This window comes from Coturnix japonica, chromosome 1 (assembly GCF_001577835.2).
Source record: "Coturnix japonica isolate 7356 chromosome 1, Coturnix japonica 2.1, whole genome shotgun sequence".
Classification (NCBI taxonomy): Eukaryota; Metazoa; Chordata; class Aves; order Galliformes; family Phasianidae; genus Coturnix; species Coturnix japonica.
In genome coordinates, this window is record NC_029516.1 from 162,051,590 (window position 1) to 162,074,098 (window position 22,509).

Here is a 22,509-nt window from a genome sequence, read left to right on the forward strand (position 1 = left end):
GAGGAAGAGAGATTGCCAGTGTGGTGACTTCTGGTGTATTTTGGGCTGTTTTTGCTTGGTTTTAAACTTTAGTAGAAGATTTTCAGCAGCTGCCAAGGGAGATGAATGCCCACATTGCCTCGGCTTTCAGGGCAAGCCGACTATCTATGATATCTTTTCTCCTCTGAAAAACTTCTCTCCCATTAAGTATCATTTTGATCATGCCAGTTGTGCATTACAATGTTTTACTACAGTGCTCACACAACTGGTTGCTGAATAGTCCCACTGATATTATAAGGAGGAGAAATTAAGAATATTTATGATCTAGTGTACACAAGCAAAAGCAATCTCCTTGAATCATATACTGAGGATATATTCAGCATTTAGAATTAAATCTCCCATCAAGTTCAGTCTTTTATGCTCAGTATTACAGCAGAAAATGACAACACATTTTCCTTTTTCTCAGTTTGTTTAGCAGTTTTTGAATTATGAATGCTGGGTTATATTTTCAACTGAAGTAAACTGGCAGAATTAATGAAAATCAGTGTAGTTTTTCCATTGCACAGTTCCTGAGAATCACCCTTATATATATACATACATACATATATATATGTATATATATATATGTATAATCCATCTATCCAAATCCACAGAAGGATAATTTTTTTTAAAAAAATACATAACTACAAAAGCATTTGTATATAGAGACAAGTTTGTCCCATTTAGCCACAGTGCAAAAATGCTATGTGATGTAGCGTAGGAGACCATGCTCTTCCATATGCTGAAGACGGTGGTGGCACAGCCTGACCTGAGAGCAGGGACAGTGGTTTTCAACCTTCTCAACATGTCCTCAGTCGCCCCTCTTGGCATCTTCACATCTTGGATGTTCCTCCCATCCTGTCCTCCATCACTTCCATCACTTACTTGGAAGGACTTTTAAGAGCCCAAGGCTGAATCTGGTGCCAGCAACTTCAGCAAAATCAAAGTGCCTTAAAATGACATTAATGAAGTTCTGAGCTCCTTGTGTACAGGACAATGAATGGGAAGTTATAGCATTTGAATTATAATGCTGAGTGATTCTGAAACTAGTACAGAATGTTAGGAGACAGGGATTGTTTAAAAAAGCAATCATACGTATGCTTTAGGAACTTTTCCATTACCCACTCAGGGCTGATCCATTAATTTAGTGAAAGGTCAGCCTCACCTGCTGAATGAAAAACAAGAGCTCTGCATTCTCCTGAGGCTGCCAACAGAGAGAGAAGGAGAGCTTCACCAGCACAACATTATTCAATCCAGAACTTTATAAAAACTCTGAACTTTATAAAAATATAATGTCAGTTTAGATATAGCTTTCCATGGACCAAATGGATTTGATGCTGGCATGCAGCTGAAATCAGAAGTAGTATTTTCAGAAGCACTGAAATGACTGACGGATCTTAGACTTCCCCTCAAATATGACTTTCTTCTGAGGTCACTAAGCCATGGGGGAAAGCAAAGATATGTACCCAGCTGGTAAAACAGTCTTCTGAGGGAAACTGGAAATTGTGGTTCACACTACAAACTTCTTTCTGAATTTTGGAAGATTGTTACTTAAGGGGAATGATGACAGGAGAGGGTACAGATAAGCTTTTAAAAGCACAGAATGGAAGTAGAAGAAATCTTGGTTTGCAGAGTAACACAAACCTGTAGAGCTCTCATGAAACTCCCTGATTTCTAAAATCCTATGTGTTACAATGGAGAAGGTTATTCTGGGTTTAGATACTCAGGTCAACCTCAGAAAATAACAGCATGGATGGCCAATTAAGATTAGGTGCTCTGCTGCTTTCAGTACAAGAAGAATACTCATATTGTTCATCATTACAATAGGAAGCTCTGTAATTTGGGCCAGAGCTTCTAACAGAGCTCAGACTTTGATCTTTTTAAATTCACAAACAGAAAAGCAGCACTGTCTAGGTTCAGGATCTGTTGGCAGTAGTCAGGTTTGAAACAGAGCTCAGTGTTCTGTTATTCCACTAACAATCAATTCACAGCATATAAAATTAAAATATTTAGAGCTCCATTAATTCAACTAAAATGATCTTATTGACCTTAATTGATCAAATTCTACAAGACTGTCACTGAAGAAGGAAATGAATTTTGTAGATGATAAATGGCTAACCAACAGTTTGGGAAGTCGGAGTTGATGCAGTTTAAAAACAAGAAGACCAGATGCTGCTGCAGTGCAGAATCTGAAGAGCAGAGTAATGTGTATTCATCTCTATGATCTGTCCATTCCTCCTGAACAAGATGCTGTAGGCACACGGTAGACCAAAGTCACGAGGATTCCTCTCAGCAAATACAGTCCTTATGCACAGGTCTGGCTATTCTTTCCGCTGTGCAAAGGAAAAAAACACAAATGCTCCTGGTAGGCTGTCTGTAGTCCTAGGACCACATGTTGAGCTCCATCACGTTCCTAATTCTTAGCTAGCAACATCTTGCCCACTCTATTTTCTACTCCATCAAGAAGTCCCACCTGTGTCACCTATTTTCACTGACAATGTATTCCTACCTCTCTCCTGCACTCACAGATCTTCCTAGTTTCTCCATGAATTATGCTCTGTCTTTTTTCTGTTTCTTTTTTCTTTCTTCTGTTACTTGCCTTCTCACCAAATGTGCTTCTCCGGCATCTTGCAGACACAGTCCCTGGTCCAGCCCCGCTGCTCCCCTTGTGCTGCTTTGTGACTCGAGCCACGAGTAAGTTAAAATCTTTGGTTTTCTACCTAAATTTACTTCATATTTCAATCACAGTAGATTTGTGAGGAGTATATTTTTAAGAAAATTGAGATCTTTTTTAATTACAAGACTCCTTGTCTGTGACTCTTTAAAAAATTAAATACCTGCTCCACTCCCAGTAATGCAAAAATTCAGGGTGGGGTGGATTTTATCATAGTAGCAACATGGGAGATTCATGGTTCACATGTCAGCCTTCTTAAAAGACACTGGCGTCTGCTCCACTTGCACATAAGTGCTATAGAGTCTAATATGCCTATGCACTTTGGAACAGAAAATAGAGACCATTTTTGAAACTGTGACTGCTGGCAAGCAGAGCGGTGGGAAAAAAATAGGTAGAGCGGTAGGACTGAAGGTAAAGTGAAGAGCATTGGGACAGCAGTTCTGGGTGAGTGCAGCGCAGCCCGAGGGGTGGTCCCTGAGGACAGGACACAGCATGAAAGAGCAAGGGAACTAAAGGAGGAGAGAAAATAGATAGAAAAAATATATGCAGGCAACTGTAAAGGAAGCTACATAAACTGTGTATGACAAATCTGTCAAACTTAATAATCTGTGTCTGACTAGCTCTGTGCCTGCACTGTTACTTTGTGCACTGTTCTCTTATATATTGCTCACACACAAGCACATAAGTATTAGTACATGCTGCCTGGCAGTGAAGGGGCATTTTCGATATCTTCATCCTTCTCTACTACCACAGATGTGGTAGTTTCACAGCCCAAAAGGAAGCTGTGATGAGGCCATGAAGCAGAGGCACTGGCCATGTGGAAGATTTAGAAAGGAAGGAAGAATAAGGTGTCATTACCACAGCCTAAAATTCAGAAGTGGTGAAAGGCTGTGAATGCCACAGCAGAGAAGGTTGTAAATTCTGGGAAATTCCTGACTAATGGATTCTGCCAAGGGAACCACTGAACATTTCTGTTTGCTGGTAAGACATCATAAACATGTCCATGCAAAGATATTTCAGCTGAAATTTGCCCACCCACTTTGGCTACTCATGAGAAGATCACAATTCCTACCAGTTTTGTTTGTGTGCGTATGGGCCCTGCACTAAATTCCTTCTAGGAGGCAGTCACACTGATTTGCACCCTTTTTCTTTACTGTACCTGAAAATTATTTTGGGGAGTATAATGTAAGTGGAAAATAAGCCTTAGCTCGTGTTTGTTCCTGAGGGTTTCAAGCTGCTTGTTCACAAGAGAAAGCTCTGAAAAGGCTCATCATGATCTCAAAAGGTGCAGATTTCTGAAAACTGGCAATAGATCTCATAGCAGGGAGCGTTTTAAGAGTTCCCTTTGGGATGCTTAAACAAATGCAAATATTTTTGCTTTGACAGTAATTGCATACACCTAGGATTCAACTGCAGGTGCCGGCAGTGCCGTGATAGTGGAGAAGCTATTTCAGTTCTGGTTAAACCCCAGCAGATGCACCAATTACTTCACATACTGTTTACCCGCTTTTGGTGACATTGAGGCTGACCTTGGAGTCACCTCCCCCGCTGCCGCACTCTCCTTTGTCGTACCACCATTTGTTTTTCAATTTGTCCAAGAGGCCTTGTTCATTCAGTTTTAATACTGCGAGGTTAACAGCATTTCTTGAAACGATAAAACATATTTTGTAAGAAACTGCACAGCTGTTAAGATGTTAGAAGGAATGAGGACTTAAGCTGTTCATAAGCTTGATCCACACACTAAATAAACCTCTCATTTCCATATTTCAAAGTCCTTTGCAGCGTATGTGATTGTAGTTACCTTCAAATATGAAAAATGTATTTCCTGTCTAGAAAAGATTTTCAGAATGGCTTGAATTTTAACAAGAAAATTATATCAACCAACCAAAAGAGTTTTTACTATAATGATGATAAAACTCTGTCTGGAATTGCAAACAATTTACACAGATATATTTGAATCTGTATTTAGAAAATTTACTTAGCATGTTCCTGGGTTGATTTCTCGATTAGATTGGAAAAATTCATCCCCATGTCCTACACAGGCCAGACCCAGCTGACTTAGGTTAGGCCCTGTCAGTTACTACACCTCTTACAGATTTGATGTAAAATAAGTATGTGATTGCATATGGCACTGGGAATCCTAGTTCTGGTCTGTGGATCCAGAGGCAGCAGTGAGAAGGATGAGGTGCAAGCAAACCCAGTTAGCAGCATGCATGCTGGCTGCTGGCAATAGGAAATGATGGGAAAATGGTCTGGGAGCAATGGCATCACATTCTTGAGACACCATACATCTCCAATGGGAGAGAAAGTATTTGACCTGGTAACTTGACTACTGCTCTTCAGGGACAAGAAGAAGTTGAGGAACACGGAAGTTTCCTATTTAAATGTGTTTAATACAGTTTGTCTGAAGTTTCAGTGACTGCTCTAAGGACATCTGTGCATTCAGCATGCAGGTAAAAGAGCAGTTCCATTGTCTTTGCACAGTAGAGTCTTAGCTGAAATGCAAGACTCTGGGTCTAGCTCTGTCCCAGGGACTTCCTGTTCCTTGGGAGAGCAGCACGACTCCTTCAGCACTGGTGTTGGTGAGGAAGGGTGAGATGGAGGACATCTTGGAGACAGGACAGCTAGGCAGAAACTCAAGCACTAGGAAGTCAGCACTGAGCTCAGCTAGAGACACAAGTTGGTGTTGGGCACATCCTGGTGACTTCTCCCTGAAGGGTCTGCATGCACTGCTCTGTCACTGCATAGACAGTGATTCCTCTATTACTAGAAGCACACTGACAAAGGCACAAAGGCCAAAAGGGGCTCCATGACACAATGCCTTCTATCTTGAGTTTAGTCTTCTTCTTCCAGGTGAAAGAAGCACCATTTTGGGTCCGTCCAGGTTTTGACCCCTTTCCACCATGAAGGCTAACAAGAAGCACCATTTCTACCTGACATGAATGTAAGGCTGACAGGACTGCATGGAAACTCAGGCAAAAGAGGGGCATGGCTGGCCCTAAGAGGGGGCTGCTTCTGCCCATGCTTTGAGGTTTTCCTTTTGTGTCCAGAGAACACTGAGATTAGATGGCAGAGGGCAGACATCAGAGATCACCATACGAACCCTGTGAGGGGTTTCATACAGGAGTTACAGTGCCTATATGGCATTTTAAAATCAGTTGACAAGTGATCTGTCAAGGAACTTACACATTTCCTGAGGAAGCTTTGCACTTGTTTAAAAGTATAACTTCCTATCCAGTAATTCATAATAAATAACATCTCAGTTTCGTGAAATGCCTGTAGTGCTCCCATGCCTATCAGACATGTGCACTGCTGCTCATGCATGTCTGCCCAGGCTTGTCTGTAGATGTGCATAGACATGGAACAACGTTATCTTATCCTTGAGGCACAACACATCTCTAAAAAGAGAGAAGTACCTGTTCTGGTAGCTTAAATAGTGCTGCTCTTCAGGGGCAAGATAAATTGAGAAGCATGGAGTTTCCCTCTTAGAAGCTGATCAGCACTGCCAAGATCTTCCTGTCAAGAAATATGAGAGGACAGGACACCTTCAGAACTCTTGCAGAAAGGTTGGGGAAGAAAGATCCTTTGGTGACAGGAATCCAGTAGATCTTATGGCACCAGAAGCCAATGGGAATTGTAATTCACCCTCACTGGAGACAGTTGGTCTCTTGTCCATGAAGATACCTTCTGGTGTTAGAGTGGAAATTTTTATCTCCCTCATTAGGAGAATTATTCTTGGCATACATGTATGGACTGTGGTATTCCACAGCTCATGGAGCAGAGCATTCCTTGCATCACTGACCCTACTTTTGGGATCAGTGTCAACTTTAGGACATACCTCTATTTCCTGGTAACAGCTTTTAGTACAGCTCTTGCTGGATATCACAGTGGTTACATGTATAAGAGATTTTCATACAGATAAATTGTCCCTGAAAGTGCAAATGAGAACTCTAGCCTGTTATGGGACTGGCATCAGACAGCTCTTTGTGGATAAAGCTTTAAGGGGAATTTAGCAGCCAGGCTGACAAATGTGATTTTGTATAAGAGCTCTAATTATGGTTTGCACTCCAGAGGGAGAGGAAAAATAACAAAATTGGAATGAAATTGTTAATTTGTCCCTTTTGTTCTTGGAAGCGATTGCTTTTGAGCCAGTTATATTTACTACAGATTTTTCCTACTCAGCTTTTTGTTTCAGAGCTTTTTGCCTCTTTGCCCCCTTCAGAAAGACAGCATTGTGGTCATCCCTGACACTTAATAGCCACCTTTCTAATACACTAAATGTAAATTTAACTTTTGAAAGGGCTTCAGGACTTAGCCATAAATTAAAATTATCCTAGAAATACTGTTTCTTTGAGGAGGATCAACACTACTTATTCAGAAAATGACTTCAATACAAAGCTTGAGCTGTCTACAGAGTCAGTGTCAAAACTCCTGCTTCTTTCAAGGGAAACCAAACTAAAGTCTACTTTAGTGCTGTTTTGTCTAATTGTCACACTGAGTAGCAATAACATAAATAGCTGCCTTGAAAGTGCTATAGATGCAGGCAGGAGTGATAATTCCCTAAAGGATGTAATGTGTCTCAAGGAACATTACCAATGCTCCATTCCATGAGTCACATAAGCATGGTCCTGTTTTTAGGCAGATTGGCTGCCTTATTAGTCTATCTGTAAAAGCATCTTCATATTATTTCCTCTAAACTACTTTTTTTTTTTTTTTTTTTTTTTAAAAGTAAGAAGACTGAAGCTCATTGAATTAGACAAAGTTCTTCTGCTTTCATACAACTTAGGAAAGTTTTTATTCCATCTTAATATTACTTTTAGTTGCCTTTTCAGCACTGTAAATATCTTCAGACTTCAGAGTTTTTCAAGCTTTTCAAATTAATGTCTACTTTGGCCTTTTACATGGCTATTTAAAGATGAATAAAAAAATTCCAGGCAAATTAGCACTGATTTCTGCCCAGTGCTCTGAATGTCAAAGTGAAGAAATTCAATGAAGCGCGGGTAAACGGCGGGAGTAACTATGACTCTCTTAAGGTAGCCAAATGCCTCGTCATCTAATTAGTGACGCGCATGAATGGATGAACGAGATTTGTATCTTATAACAACGTAAGTTTTTGTGTTTATTTTCAATGTTAGAGGGGGAGTGCTTGCCAACTGTTTGAATTTATCTTTCAAAACATTGAAGATTATGAAAGAATATTTTTCCACAGTGTTGTAGAGAAGCTGCAGCTGGTTGATAGTAATATTAGAATAATAAATAAATAAATAAAACCCATTCATGAGAGGGTTATTTAGTAGGGCTATTAGCCATATCCATAGACAGTTTCACAGCACAATAGAGAAATGGAAATAAAAAGGATGACGACGTAAATGTGGATTTAGCCGCAATAATTGCTCTGAAATTATCGGTATTGTTTGTAAATGTAACATATTATTGTCCTCATCATGTCTAGTAGGCCATGTAAAAACGGGTTAGTTTCACACTGCTTTCTCTGTTGCTTTGTTATCCAGGTCCACTGCAATATGTGGAAACAACTTCCTTCTGGTCAGCAAAACACAGAGAACAATGCTGTATCTCACATATAAATGCTCTGACTGAGACCCTGGTAAGTGCAGGGGTTTCTGTGTTGAAAATTATATACCTAAGACCTCAGACACCCCAGGCTAGATCACTCATGATCTTCCTGAAGAGTGCTTCATTCTGCCACAGATGAAGGCATTTTGAGACTTGACTATCTGTGGCAGAAATGTTGTTCTTTCATCATTAAAAAATAGGGCTGAATCCTTAATTCCACACTTAGGCCAAACTGCCATTGAAGAACAATTTTGTTTATCAATACAGGAATTGAAAGCTCTGCAAGAATAAGAGTTTAATAGTAGAAAGCAGACAAGTGCTTTAACGAGTTACTCTTAATCCTTGCTGTCATTGAATGATCTTGCATTTTCTATTACTCAGAAGGAAATGGAGTCCTTGTATGCAAATGTCACGCTAATTCAGCCCAAACTGCACCCCTCTGCATTACAGCTATTCCTCATTTCACTTTTACACGAGTGCATGGACAATGACTTCAATGTATGGATCACAGCTTTCTGTAGGCTGCCTACAGATCTACAGTGTGAAAAACTTGATGAGAATTGAATCATTCTCACTCCATTAAAATCACTTTCCACCTCCTCATAAATAAATAGTTAGAAGCTGTTTGAAATGCTAATCAACGTCACTTGTTTTGAAGAGCCTGCTTGTGCCACCTGCGGATATGCTTTTCATAGTTAGCAGAAGATAAAACTGCACAGGAAGGTAACAGAGCACCTACACAGCCCTTTCCAAAATAACATGTATGAAACTGGACAGTGATAACTTGTTTGCTACCCAAAAGAATGGCAACATGGTGCTTGCCCAAAGCTCTGGGAATCTGGCAGAGAGGTTTGCTTAAACTTCCAATGAGTTTGGGTCACAACAGCTGTTAGCAGACAACTCATCTGTTGGACTTCAGTCTATACAAAGCAGTCAGGCAGGCATTATGCACAAACACTATGGTGCACAGTACTGTGGTACCCAGTAATTGCATGCTCAGCTGGAGAAGGGGTTGATACAGACATACAAAGGTCCCTACACCATGTGTCAGTGAGGCAAAGACCTGAGCCAGGGACCACAACAAGCAGCAGGGAAGTACAGGATGGCTTGTGTGGGAAGATCATTCAGTTCCTTCTCCTTGGTGTGGGCAGGACAGCCACACACTAGATTAGGTTGTCTAGGGTACCATGCAGCATGGTCTTGAACACCACCAGGGGTCGGGCATCTATAGCTTCTCTGGGCAGGCAGCCTGTGCCAGTGCCTCACTGCCCTCTGAGCAACTAATTTCTTCCTAATATCTAACCTAAGTTTCCCCTCTTCTAGCTAAAAATTGCTCCTATTATCATCATCCTATTAGTACACATCCTGAATCAGGAGTGGGCACTGCTGATAATCTGAGACAGCCATGGGGGAACAAGTCAGGAGAGAACACCAAATGCTGCCTAGTGTAATGCTTCAAGTATCGTTTTCTGCACAAGTGGTCATTTGAAGGAACCAGAAATGAGCACATGAAATGCATCCTTCATGGTAAGGCCACTCCTGTTTTCAACAGTCAGATGCTCAGAGCACCAACACACTGTGCACTGAGACCTTCTTCTGAGGTAGAAAAGGATCTCTCCATCCTGATTAGACTTGAACAAGTATGCGTGGTCTCAGCCACAGCTGCTCCTCAAATTCTCAGAAGCACAATGGTTATGGGATGGATGGAAATCACATCCCTTAGCAATACTCAACACCACCTGCAGAAGTCATTTGGAGAGTCAGCCATGGCCTGAGCACATTTAGCAAACAGACTTTCTCCATGAAGCTAGGTCACAGAATACCCATTTTTGAATAAGAAATGGCTTAAAGTCACATACAGATCCCCAGGTACTCATTACAACAAAGGCAGGATCTCTGCTGGGAGCATTTAACAGCAATTTTTTAAGCAACCAGTAGAGTTTTGCCTGGGAAACTTAAATGTCTTAGCTATTTAAACAGGTTTGACATTTTCCTGAATCCCTTTCCTGAACCTAGACTCATAAATCCTGTATAACTGCCACGTTATATGCCAAAATACTTCCCTGAGTGCTGGGCAGACTCCTGGAGAAATTCTGCCTTTACTCTCACAGATGGTGGCACTGCTGTTTCATCGCTTAGCATTATTCTGGGGAGGCTTTTCACTTGAAATAATGAACAAGCAGGAAGAGTAAAGACAACATGACTCACTGAGGAGACTCTACACACACAGAACCATCTTTGTTTAACCTTCAGCTGCATTGCACACCATATCATTCCAGCACTGCTGGTGCCACTGCTGTAGTGTACTGAGTCAGAAGCACAGACCCTGACCATATAAAAGGCTTTTCTCAAATCCTTCTCACTGAGATTGGAAAACCTTAGAAATCACTCAGCTGCTTAGTAGTGACACAATGCAGAAGGATGCCACCTCTCTCTAACCTTACATTTTTTGAATGTACAGCAAACTTTAAACAAATAAGAGCAGAATTTTAAACTATTAAAGAACAGAAGATGGACTAGATACAATGTATGGATGAAATGGCAAAACACAAAGTTTTGCCTTTCATTCCATTTAAGTCCTTGACTAGTTTGTTATTCCTATGTATGTAGTGAGTGGCTAGAAGTGTGGACCAATAAACTACTGCACAATGGGAAGCAAAGCCATGGATGTGGTGGTACACCTAGAAGAGAAATTCACCAAAATAAAGGTTTTCATATCATATTGAAGGCAGAGAAGTGCTGGCAACTGCTGAAGCCTCTCCAGAAACTCAACGACCACCTCTCGTCTTCATTTCAGGCTGTTCTCCCTTCTGACACAGCCAGGCTGCTCAGCCCTCCTGACTTGGTGGGACCCAGTATTTCTGTACTGTGTGTCAGTTACTCCCTTCCGTAGACCAATGACCTTGTTTTTGCAATGTGAGGCACAGTTATTACCCCATGATCAGCATACCATCTGATCTGCACCCAGCCCAGGTATTTGGGCAGAGGAGGCACCAGCTGCCTCCCTCACACTGCCTGGCTGTGGCTGAGCACCTGGTGCAGGCCTATCTGATGAAACACAGGGTGCATTTGCACAGCTTGTTTGTGTCAGCTGTTTAGATCATTTCAAATGGGGAAAAAAAAAAAAAAAAAAAAGGAAAACCTGCCCTTGCTTCTGAGCTATTTATTTTAACCGTGTTTTGAAAAGTGCTGATGGCAGATCATAACACTACACAAATGCAGCACAGTTGAAGGGTTTTTGACAATTCATCAAGAGAAATTAAGTGTAAAGCTGCATAGAGATGGCTGAATGTGCTTAATAAATTAGGAATGAAACAAGCACTCTGTTAATGAGGAAGATGTAGCCAAAGCTTACATCATTCCATCCTCAGAAGACCTGAAGGATCAATCAATAATGCAAATATTAAAAAAGGAAGCTAACTGCAATAGCATTTTTACAAGAAAAACAGCTGAAATTTTAAAGACAAAGGGCTGACTTTGAAATCATGTTTTTTTAAACACATTCAAAAATGTATGGGAATAATTTTTGTACTAGCATTGATGAAGGTTTGCATGCTGAGACATTATTTAAATGAATAAAATGGAGCACAGCACCAAAGTTTCATGTGTATCTATTAGTGCAAACAACACAGAGTCCTTGGCACTTGCTCTGATCGCTCGCCCTTCATTTCTATTAAATATAGAGTGACTTGTATTCAAGTTGAGGGCTTTCACAATGATATTAGCTCTACCGCATTAAGTCTCTCAGGCTTTCCTGCCAAGATCCTCCACTGCTGTATACATGCTTCTAAGTGCAGAGACATGACCTGCCACCTCAGATGAGTACTGGGCTGAGACCACATCATGACAGTGGGGGTCTCTTCAGTCCCACAGTCCTCAGGGATCTGTCTGGCCTGGAGAAAGCTGCCTCATGCAGAAAACTTATGGGTAAGCTGTGTATCCTTGGCATCAGGCTGCATTAGAAATTGTCATCTATTCATTATTTAAAAATCACCTGTTAAATTACATTTAAATCACCTCTACCAGAAGATTAGCTCAAAGTTTTCTACAAATACTAAGAAAAATGTATCTTTATAAGAATGAGTATTGATTGCTGTTCCTTTTTAGAGATGAGAAATTTAAAGCAGAGTTCAAACACTTTCCATTTGTAGCTGATTAAAATAAGTACACCTCTCTTTATTTAGACATCCAAATAAGGTGGTTAATTTCCAGGGGAACTGAGTATTTACAGCTCCCATGCATATCCTAAGTATGCAGCTCAGTTTCTTAAACTGAGTTTTGTAGACAAACATAAACCAACCTCTGACACCTTGAGGATCAGCAGGAGATCCAATTAATGGGAGACCCACTGCTGCTAAAAATTGCCATAGCCACTTTGAATTCAAAGAAGTTCTGACAATTTACTCCAGCTAGAAGTCTGGTGACTGTAGCTTAAAATATTTATATAACTCAAAAGCTGTTTTGCAGTGAGATACTGCAATTAGAGTATGCAAATGTTTCTTGGCACAAACAATTAAATATATGCTTTGCTTGAGTGAAAACAACAGCACTTGACCTGGGAAGGCAACTCAGCTTATTTCTCTGGTTTATGCAGTAAATATAAACAAGTAAAATTGTCCCTAGGGTAACTCCTCATATTGGTTCAGCAGATGCAGAAACGCTAGCTTATCTCAACTCTGAGCTATTTTAATTTTGGCTAACAACAACGTAATCCTGTTCACATGCAGAAATGCCACTTTTCAAAGTGAAGTTTTTCTTTCTGGTTTCAGCATAAGCAGGATTATGTGACTAGGCTGCTGCAGCCAACACCTGCAACTCAAAATATGTTTTAAAGGCTTAAGTGGGATTTTTCAAAAGTGTCTTAGCATTGGTATAAGGAATTGCTCAGTGGATAGCTTTTAGCCCATTGATGAAACCTTCTCACTTCTGAAACTCTGAGAATCTCAAGCCATTTACTTTGTTTATGCATCCTACAGCGCTGAAAGCAATTAAATTATGTTAAAATTGGAAATGTTGAAAATGAGCATTTTAAAATATATGCTCCCAAATATACCTAACTCCTTCAGACAGAGTAAATTTCACCTCTGGCATGGTCAGCACAATGCCTTGCACCTTTACACACCATAGGTGAAGCAGATCTCTGCTCACAGTCTTGTCACAGCGGGGTTTTTGGATGCTGCTTCACCTGCCTGTCCAGTAACTCTTACATTTAGAGGCAGCCAGCTGAGAGAAAATAAATAGAATAATTGATGAGAATGGGTACAGAGACTGTGGCAGGGGCACAGGATGAAAGTAAGTTCCAGGGAGTAAGAGTTTGTGGTGGGGGCACAGCAATGACACTCTACCACATCTCATGCCCTACCTAGGCCGCATCAGTGCAGGCCTAAATGACACTTCGTTATATTATCCAGGCATAAGTCATCCAGACTCTTTACACTACTCATTCTGGAACAAAAAGCCAAATACTGTAGTTTACTGTCTGTACAAATCATCTGTTTTTTTTTGTTTGTTTGTTTGTTGTTTTTTTTTTTGTTTTGTTTTTTTTTTGTTTTTTGGTTTTTTTTTGAGTGGATGGCTTGTGTTCTGCAGGACTGAAAACATTATTCAACATTACTGATGTTGGCCAGCAAATTTAAATGTGTTTTACATAACATCTTAGCTATATTTTAAAGACATTCGAAGTTTATGCTCATGAGTGTCCTGGAGTGAATATTTTCATTGAGGATGAGACCAGGAAAAATGTGTCTCATTTGGAGGCAATTTGGTGCTTACTGAAGAGAAATAGGGTTTCTCTTATTGTTTCTTACATTCCAGAAAGTTGTTTCTTCTCTATATCTATAAGTTTGATATTACTGGTGGATTAACACTAGCTATTAACATCACACACACTGGCCACCCAACAAAGAGGAAGACTTGGGTACATTAAAAAATTCCTGCACAAAGTGCATGGCAGGCATTTCAGCAGCTTTTAACTTTTCACTCCATCAGTGTGCCCTGACAGTGGTAGAAATACTGTGCCCTGCACTGAGAATTTCACAGCTTTCATCGGTGGGAAGACCTGGCTCCGGGCTGAATCATCTGTCCTCAGAAGAAATGGCACTGTTATCTTCAGAAAGCCAGGGCTCATTGCTGACTCACTCAGAACCATAGAAAGTAAAATATCCTGTGTGAGTCAATATAAACGTTAGTTTTTCTGATTCCTATCCACCATCATTTCTCAATCCTATGTTTTCTCATCAGCAAGGCAGGTAGTATAATAATCCCAAGATCTTTCCTTATGTACCATTGAGCTTCTCAAGCATTTTTAGAAACTGGTTCAAATTTGGTAATATTTGAAAAGACTGCACTATCAGATTTCTGCAACTTGTCACTTGGGCTAGGTTGAATCTTATAAACACAGAATGGCAATATGACTAAGAGCAACTACGCTTAATTGTACATGACGATTATGATCTTCTCCTGTTATCCATTCCTTATGATGCATTTCCTTCCTAGCAAGCAGCGAGACCTCAGAACAGCAACTGCTTAAGATGTTAGAGATGTTTAAGATTAAGAAACTGTTGTCTGTCTTGATATGCAGCACAGTTCATACAATAAAATAATGTGAGAATAGAACTTTTACTTGAAAATATCAAGGACTTTTCAAATGCAACCCTCACAACAAATGAGTAGCTGGAAAAAAAACCTAACAAATCAATATAACAGTGTTTATTTCAGGGGCTCATAAGATAGTGAAATAAATATTTTTTCACTTGTGGCATGCTGTCTCCCTTTCCATGCCTCTGTGGATTAGAATTTCAACTATATTAATAAGGTAAGTTATACACAAGCATCATGTTTTTGGCTTTATAAAGGCTCAAATAATGCAGTTTCCTTTTCCAGAAATATCTTTGCAATTCTGATGTTTACTTTTTATGAACACTTAGTCCAGTAAGATATAGTTGTCTTTAATAACTTAGATAGGCAACAATAATTACTATCACTACTGCCAACTTATTTATTGTTGTTTCCTCTACATTGAATTTAAAGTAATTTAAATATCTTGTACTAGTGACTGGTGCATCACTAGTATTGTCTGGTACTACCTAAATCACATTCAGTTATTAGTTTTCAGGATTAATTATTATTTGCTTAATTTAGGTTTTCATTGAAATAGAATATCTATGAAAAAATAAGAGAATTTCACTTGTATGTCAGGATACTTTGCTTTTTCCATATCAGGAATGGAGGAACTGAGACACATAAAGATACATGACTGAGCATCCATGCACAGCTTTTTCACAAACTATATCACTGTCAGCTTACGGACTGTTTCCAATGAGCATCAGTCTTTCTCCTGTCTGTTTGGACTTGAAGCTGTGCAGGTCTGACCAAGTCCCAGTCTCTCACCTCAGTGAGAAAGAAGCATGAAATGACTGTAAAGCCAAATACTGTCAGCATGCTGTATGGTACTGAAAATGCTGTAATACAGACACTCTACTTTTGTTCAGTAATTGTTCCTTGTGAGGAAGGTAACCAGGGATAGGAAAGATATACGGGAAAATGAAGTTTACTTTTGAGGGAGTTCGTTCATCAATATCAGTGTCCACAAAGGTATTAAAATGACATGGCCACCACTTCAGAAGCCATTGATAACACTGAGAAATTAGATGATTTTTTACTATTTTCAAAAGCAGACAGTACCTAGTGAGATCTGCATGGCTAAGATACTGTTATGAGATTGAAAATTAGACTTAGAAAAGCTACGAGAGATTTCTTTACTGCTACATGCTTATTTGTCACTTCATACTGATGATCTTCAGAAAAAAAAAAAAAAAGAAAAAAAAATAGGATTAGAAGGAAGGCAACAAATGCAGAGATCCCTGCTAAGAGATGATTTCTTAAGCTTTGGTCTAATTATAATGCAAGTACTTTGAAGTGCATTATTTTAATGAGAAACAAGGACTGAGAGAAACACAGGGGGTCCATTCCCCAGGTGGGAATTCTAGCTGCAACTGCAATGCAAACAATAAATAATATGGCATTACTTGAGCCTTAGTGAAATGCTGTCTTGTGTTTTGCCTAATGGCAGATCAATACCATACAAATGAAGCAATTACAGTTGTGTCACATAAAGCCTTATTTGGTCAGCAGCCAAAATAGGGATTAGCTGGAAGAGTTCCTAGGACTTTCTGACTGAATATTATTGCAAAAGTTAATGGGGAAGATCTGATAGGCTGAGACAAACACAGATGGTGCCAGCAATCAAATGAGATGGCCAGCCCAATAACCAGTGTGCTAATAATTAAAATGCCCTGAAGCCAGTCAAACATCAGTTAAACATCAGTCCAAGATCAGGTGAAATTGTCACACAAGGACAAACCAGTCCCTTTGGCAACAAGCTATATAAGTTTTGCAATCATTGGTACAGATATGCGCACAGCAGAAAATGCAAAGGCACCAGCACTCATAACCAGGTAGTTCACATGCAGTCACAGGTACGCAGTCACAGTAACACTGCCAGAATGAGAATGAGATCCACTGGTGATGCAGATTTCTGCTGCTGCTTTCTAGAGGGAATTCAGAACGGTGTGTGTTCAAAGACTGCTCTTTATAAGCCATTAGCTAATTAGCCATTCCCAGTTTTGTCTCTAAAACTGTCTCTTTGATCAAAGACACTGAGAAATTTACTGTGGGGTTTCATTCTGAAGCACACACCTCCATGGATTTAAGTTAATAATGCCAGTATCTGAAGTAAGAACAGACTTTACATATTCACAGCACAGTAAACACTATGCAGTTCATCTTCACTATCCCTCTAAGGCTGATGGGCAATTGTCATTACCCTCAATTTACTAAGGTGAAATTGAAGTCATAAGGTGATCTGACCTCCTCCAAGTCTCCTGAGAGATGGGAGCAAGATCACAATTAAGCTCATCAGTCTGACGTGACTTCCAGCCTCATGCTCAGTCAAGCACATTTCACTGCTTCTCAGAAATCTTCGGACCTTCTCAGGCAAGAATTTATAGAATTTAGTCTTCTGTCCTCACAATGAAGTCACTTCCTAGAGCCAGACTGAACTTAACAACTGTGCCTCAGTTCCCTCAACTGTCTTTAACCATTAAATATTTCTGATTTTTGTGCAAACCCTGATGAAAGTGAGGGACAGCCAAACGGAGGGCTCTGACTCCCACAATAAAAAACTCACTTTTTGACCCCGGTGTTAGGGGTTCCACAAAGCTTATCAGTCACTCAGAAATTCTGCAAGGCTGCTTAGGAAGCTAAGTGTTCCATGTGTCCCAAGAAAGAAGAGGTACAAAGTAATGCTGCTTGTTTCATTCCATTTGCTTACCCTTATTCTTATGCTTTTACAGCATGTGACTGGGATTTAGATGAGAACAACTTAACTGACTTGTGATTCACAGATACTAAAAGAGCAACAAACATTCTGCTTCATAAGCTCCTGACACTTTCTAGATAACCCTGGAATTCCAGGAGGTCGGATGTGACAGCTAGAGTTTTTCAATTGGTAATTACCTCAAAAGGATCGCACAGACTGGAAAGAACCTTAGAATGCCTCTGATCTGGCCTCCTGTTCACAGCAGGTAATTTCTGAGAGTAGACAGGATGCTCATGGCTTTGCCCAGCCTGAAAGCCTCTACAAATGGACAGTGCTCAGCCTCTGTGGGCAACCTAAGGCAGTTCTCGACTGTCTTTATTGGGGAAAAATTTCTCCTTACATCCAGACTGAGCCCCTCCTGTTTCATTTTCTGTCCGTTGCCTTTCATCTTCCTGCTGCAAAGAGTCCAAACATGACTTCTCAGTGACCTCCTCAGAGACACCAGAGAACTTTATCAGCTCCCCTCCAAAAGCCTTCTCTCCCAGGCTGGGCAAGCCAGCTCCTGAGCCTCTCCTCACACAGCACGAGTTCCAGCTCCTGACCATCTTGGCAACCTGCTGAAGAAATTGCTTCAATTTATTGATGTTTTTCTTGAATTAAAGACCAAGAAAGGATGCAGTATTCTAGATATGGTCTGAATGTTTGCAATTATTTCATTTGATGCCAAAATATCTTCTCTTGTGGCTTACAAATTGGATGAACTAAAAGCACTCTAATTGGAAACAACTTTGGATAATTGCCCACTATCTAAGAGAAGCCAAAAGTAGAAGTCTGTTTAATTATCTGCGTTAGGAAAAATTCTGAAGTCTTCAAGAGGCCCTGATGATTTTCTGTTCACTATCAACACTTTCACAGCCTGAATTCACATTATTTAAATTGTATGCAACTAGATGAAATTGTCATGCATGATGTAAAGGAAAAAACAACAAAACCAACAAACTCCTTATCAGCAGGTAAGTTTAGAATGTAATTAAGATAGTAACATGTTGATTGAAACCTGAGGAGCTGGATCTCAGCACAGAGCATCTGAATGTGGGCTGGTCCCAGACATTACACACAAAAGGACAAAATTTTTGTAATTCAAACCAGCAGAGAGAGAAATACCAATCTATATCCTAGCTCTTGTTTTTTTTGTGTGTGTGTTGCAACTAGCAAAAAGCTTTTGTGAAAAGCTTCAAATTAAAAATTTTTATTTAAAATGTAAAAACATGAAAAAAATTGCCAAGGAAATGTTTGCATGTAATGCACTTAACATGGGGGTGATTTAACCTACCCACAAGAAGTTTAAATATTCAATATGAAATAATTCACAGATTTCCAAACATATCCAATGATTTTTTTCTGTAGACTCAGTTTTAAGATCCAAAATTGATCTGAATCACACAGTTGAGGCAACCTAAAATGCTATATTTCCACTCTGATGTGTGCAAAATTAGTTGCCTATGTCCATACCAAGGAAACCAAGGAAGGAAGGAAGGAAGGAAGGAAGGAAAGAAGGAAGGAAGGAAGGAAGAAAGGAAGGAAGGGAGGGAGTGAGGGAGGGAGGAAGGGAGGAAGGGAGGGAGAGAGGGAGAGAGGGAGAGAGGAGGAGGCTTCTCTGGGTCCTGGAGACAGATTATTCTTTTCATGTGTTTTCAGAGTGGAAAGAAATAACTGAATTGTAACAGTAAAATAGGTCTCTCTATCAGGTCATGCTAGGATCTTTAACTTCACTTTCATCCAGTTGACCTTTGGCTTTAAAGAAGTGGAAGGAAAATTGTACTCAAATGTTGACTGTAGAAAACTGACAGTCCTGCTGAAAGCTGTTAAAAGATAGTCTTGCTCAACAAAAGAGCAGAGAGAATTGTTCAGCCTCATGTGATGTGCTAAAAGATGTAGTTAAACAGGAGCTAAAACCTTTTTTCAGCTTTCAGTTGTGACTTAAATGGAAAATGCAGCAGAAGAACTGAAGCATAAGATGGGAGTAAGTCTAGTTATAAAAATACAGACATACTTGCACAAAGGATATCTGAAGACAACTAACTGAGTAAAAGAGCAGAAGTTTTGACTCTGTGCTACATGCAAAGTAGAACAGTTCAGAGAAATGACTATTGATCAACCACAAGTATTTGTTCTATTAAGAAATCTTTTTAAATTCATGTTGGTTTGTGAGATACATGTATGTCCATTTAAGTGGGACCTGAGCACCTTGTAAGTATCTTGCTGATGTGGGAAAATAGATTTTAGAGCTGCTTTTTTCCTTCTTTGTACTTTATTGGGAAGAGTTTTCCACTTTGCCTTCTGGGATGTTCAATCCACCAATTACTCAGTGCACTGAGTGATGAAAATACTCAGTTTACTTCAACTATGTGAGAAAAAAAAAAAAAAGGAAACCTTTTCTTACGTCTGAATTCGGATTTCTTATAAGAGCCGATGCTGCATAGAAAAAAACTAAATGGCCATTTTTTTTTTGTCTCTTGGAAGTCCATCTGGTCACCATCAATTGGAAGTGGTCAGTTTTGCAGCTACCACAAAGATCTATTGCAAGCTGTTGTGAAGGTGCTATTTGTTTCCCAAATGTCACTTCCACAGAGAGGTATTGTTACAAGCTGCTGAGATGCCTTTCAGTGCTCTGCTCCCTTGCTTTAGCCTACCTACAATTTACTTGGCCAATTACTATCTTAGTGGGATAGTTCTTTTACTTAGTGGGAATTGTACCATCAACTTCAAAGGGTGTCTGGATTGTGCCTTTAATGAATACATACTCTGAAGCCTGTCTGTTTCCAGGAAATTGACACCTAAACAGCCAAAGAGTTGTAATAAAAAGAAAAAGGAGAAATAATAACAAGCTTCATTGTTAAAATATAAAGAGCTGTATCTTGCTCTCTGCTGAGCTGCTTTAAAAGAAACTGTGGAAATAGCAGGGAAGAGGACAGAAGAAGTGCCAAGAAGCAGAGTTTTACCTCCAAGTATCTGTAGATGGGAAACAATGATAACCCTTTTTTGTATCCCACTGACATACTCTGGGGATTAATTCTTATCAAGGGTAGGCAAACGTCCAGAAAGTCAGTAGGACAGGTACAGCCACGATATCCTTCTTTTGGGGAGATTCTGGTTATTCACCAATAGTTTTGGGAAAGTTCATTGTTTCTGCTTTATTTGTACGCATTCATTTTTTACCTGACAGAATTGCAAACAACCTGACAGGCTTCATTTGGTCAGATTTGGTAGCTCCTATTTTGTTTGCGTTCAAATAATCCTGGAGCAGACAAACAAAAGAACAAAAGAGGAAACATGATTGTGTCTTAATTTCTTCTACAGATGTTGATGGTCCCATCAGTGCTTCTATAAGAGCACAGAAATTTCACCTTCAACAATCACTAAATATCAGAAGGACAAAGCTTCTGTCTAAATACTTTGTAAAAAAGGGAAAATGTAGGAAAAAATACCTCGTTGTGTTGCTAAGCCAAAGGCAGAATGGTACCTTAACCTCATGGAGATCCACTGCGAATTTAAAAATATCTCCTGCTGTTACAACGCTTAGATAAAGATTACCTTCTAGGCAGAAGTTTAATTGCGGTTTCCACAGAGCGTATCACTGCACTCCTCACTGCAATATCTCCACTTTGTCCTTTCAGATCTGCTCAAAAACCTCATTTCACAACTGGTCTCACTTAGATCGCAGGGATCTTCCCTGGGAATAAGAAAGAGATTGACAGCAGGCAGAGGTAACACCATGTGACTTTGGACCTCCTTACATTTTGGAAATGAGTGATCTTTGGAGTGAGAAGAGATACAGAAAATGCAAGTTCAACTTATTATAAATAAATAAATAAATAAATAAATAAATATGTATAATTGTTATATAATAATAATAATAATTATTATTTGAATGAGTTTCTCTTATTCTACCAGAATGCCAAGTCTTGCCTACAAGCAGCATCACCATGGTGGCAATCATTTCAGAAGAGCAGCATAGGAGCTAGAAACTGGTATTGTTTATGGCTGCTGTAAAGATATAGAAACAATCAGCTAATAATGGAAGATATAAATGTGGTAGTGGTGTGAAATCACTGAATTTGACCTCTGTTCTTTTAAAGCAAGGGGAATCTGAGAAAACAGGAATCCCAGCATAGTTCCAGGCACTGTGTTGGTATTTTCAAGAACAGAATTTTAGTTGGGAGTTTTTTTTTTACTGAGTTTTTATAAGGTCATTTGTTTCTGTGATGCAAAATGACTTGAAAACTGGAATGTGATCTGTAACATCTTATGCATATTGTAAACATTATCCCATTTTGACTGATGGTGTAGATCATACTGTATGACTTCACATAATATTCTTCCCTTTACTTTAGGCATAACAAGGCATGAATTAACACCCCATTAGCCATACAGTGTCAGAGCTTATAGCATGGATATTTCTCAGACAGGTCAAATCCTTCAGAATGCATTGGGTTTTCTGTCAACTAAAAATATTTACAAAGTAAAAAGGCAGAGTGGCCCACTCTTTAGCAAGGAATGTAAAAGTCAGGGGTCAAAAGAAAATCAGTCAACAGAAAGTCTGGCAATGAATGTTAGCAAGTTGTTCCTTCAGCTGAGCCTTGAAGGCATATTTGGTTTCTGCTACCTGGATTATTTCCACTTATTTCTGTCTGAAAACAGAATGTCTGTTTTAAAAGGAAAAAAAAAAAAAAAAAAAAAAAAAAAAAAAAAAAAAAAAAAAAAAAAAAAAAAAAAAAAAAAAAAGAAAAGAAAGAAAAAGAAAAAGGAAAAGGAAAAGAAAAAGATCTTGAGAGCAGAGTTAGCAGAGATCAGAGTCCCAGGTTTTACTGTTCCCCAGTGATGCCTCATGTATTAACTTTCTAATTTTTAACCAATATAAGAG

At 39.5% G+C, this 22,509-nt stretch overlaps 1 protein-coding gene and 1 long non-coding RNA gene across 11 annotated transcripts in view; one reads left to right on the plus strand and one right to left on the minus strand.

The window, feature by feature from the left end:
* Positions 1-22,509, minus strand: part of GRIA4 (glutamate ionotropic receptor AMPA type subunit 4) — a 210,310-nt gene that overhangs the window by 12,335 nt on the left and 175,466 nt on the right. For 5 of the 10 annotated variants that reach the window (XR_001552768.2, XM_032442178.1, XM_015852211.2 and 2 more), the window contains one exon: positions 4,222-4,336. The exons of the other annotated variants lie outside the window; for them this stretch is intronic. Coding sequence is in view for 4 of the 5 variants with exons in the window: in XM_032442178.1 (XP_032298069.1) it covers positions 4,222-4,336 (115 nt within the window). In the remaining variant the exon portion in view is untranslated. The remainder of the gene's footprint in view (positions 1-4,221; positions 4,337-22,509) is intronic. 10 annotated transcript variants of the gene reach the window in all.
* LOC107308358 lies at positions 11,742-21,502 on the plus strand. The gene is made up of 2 exons (XR_001552770.2): positions 11,742-12,193; positions 21,263-21,502. It is a non-coding gene; the product is annotated as an uncharacterized LOC107308358 (long non-coding RNA).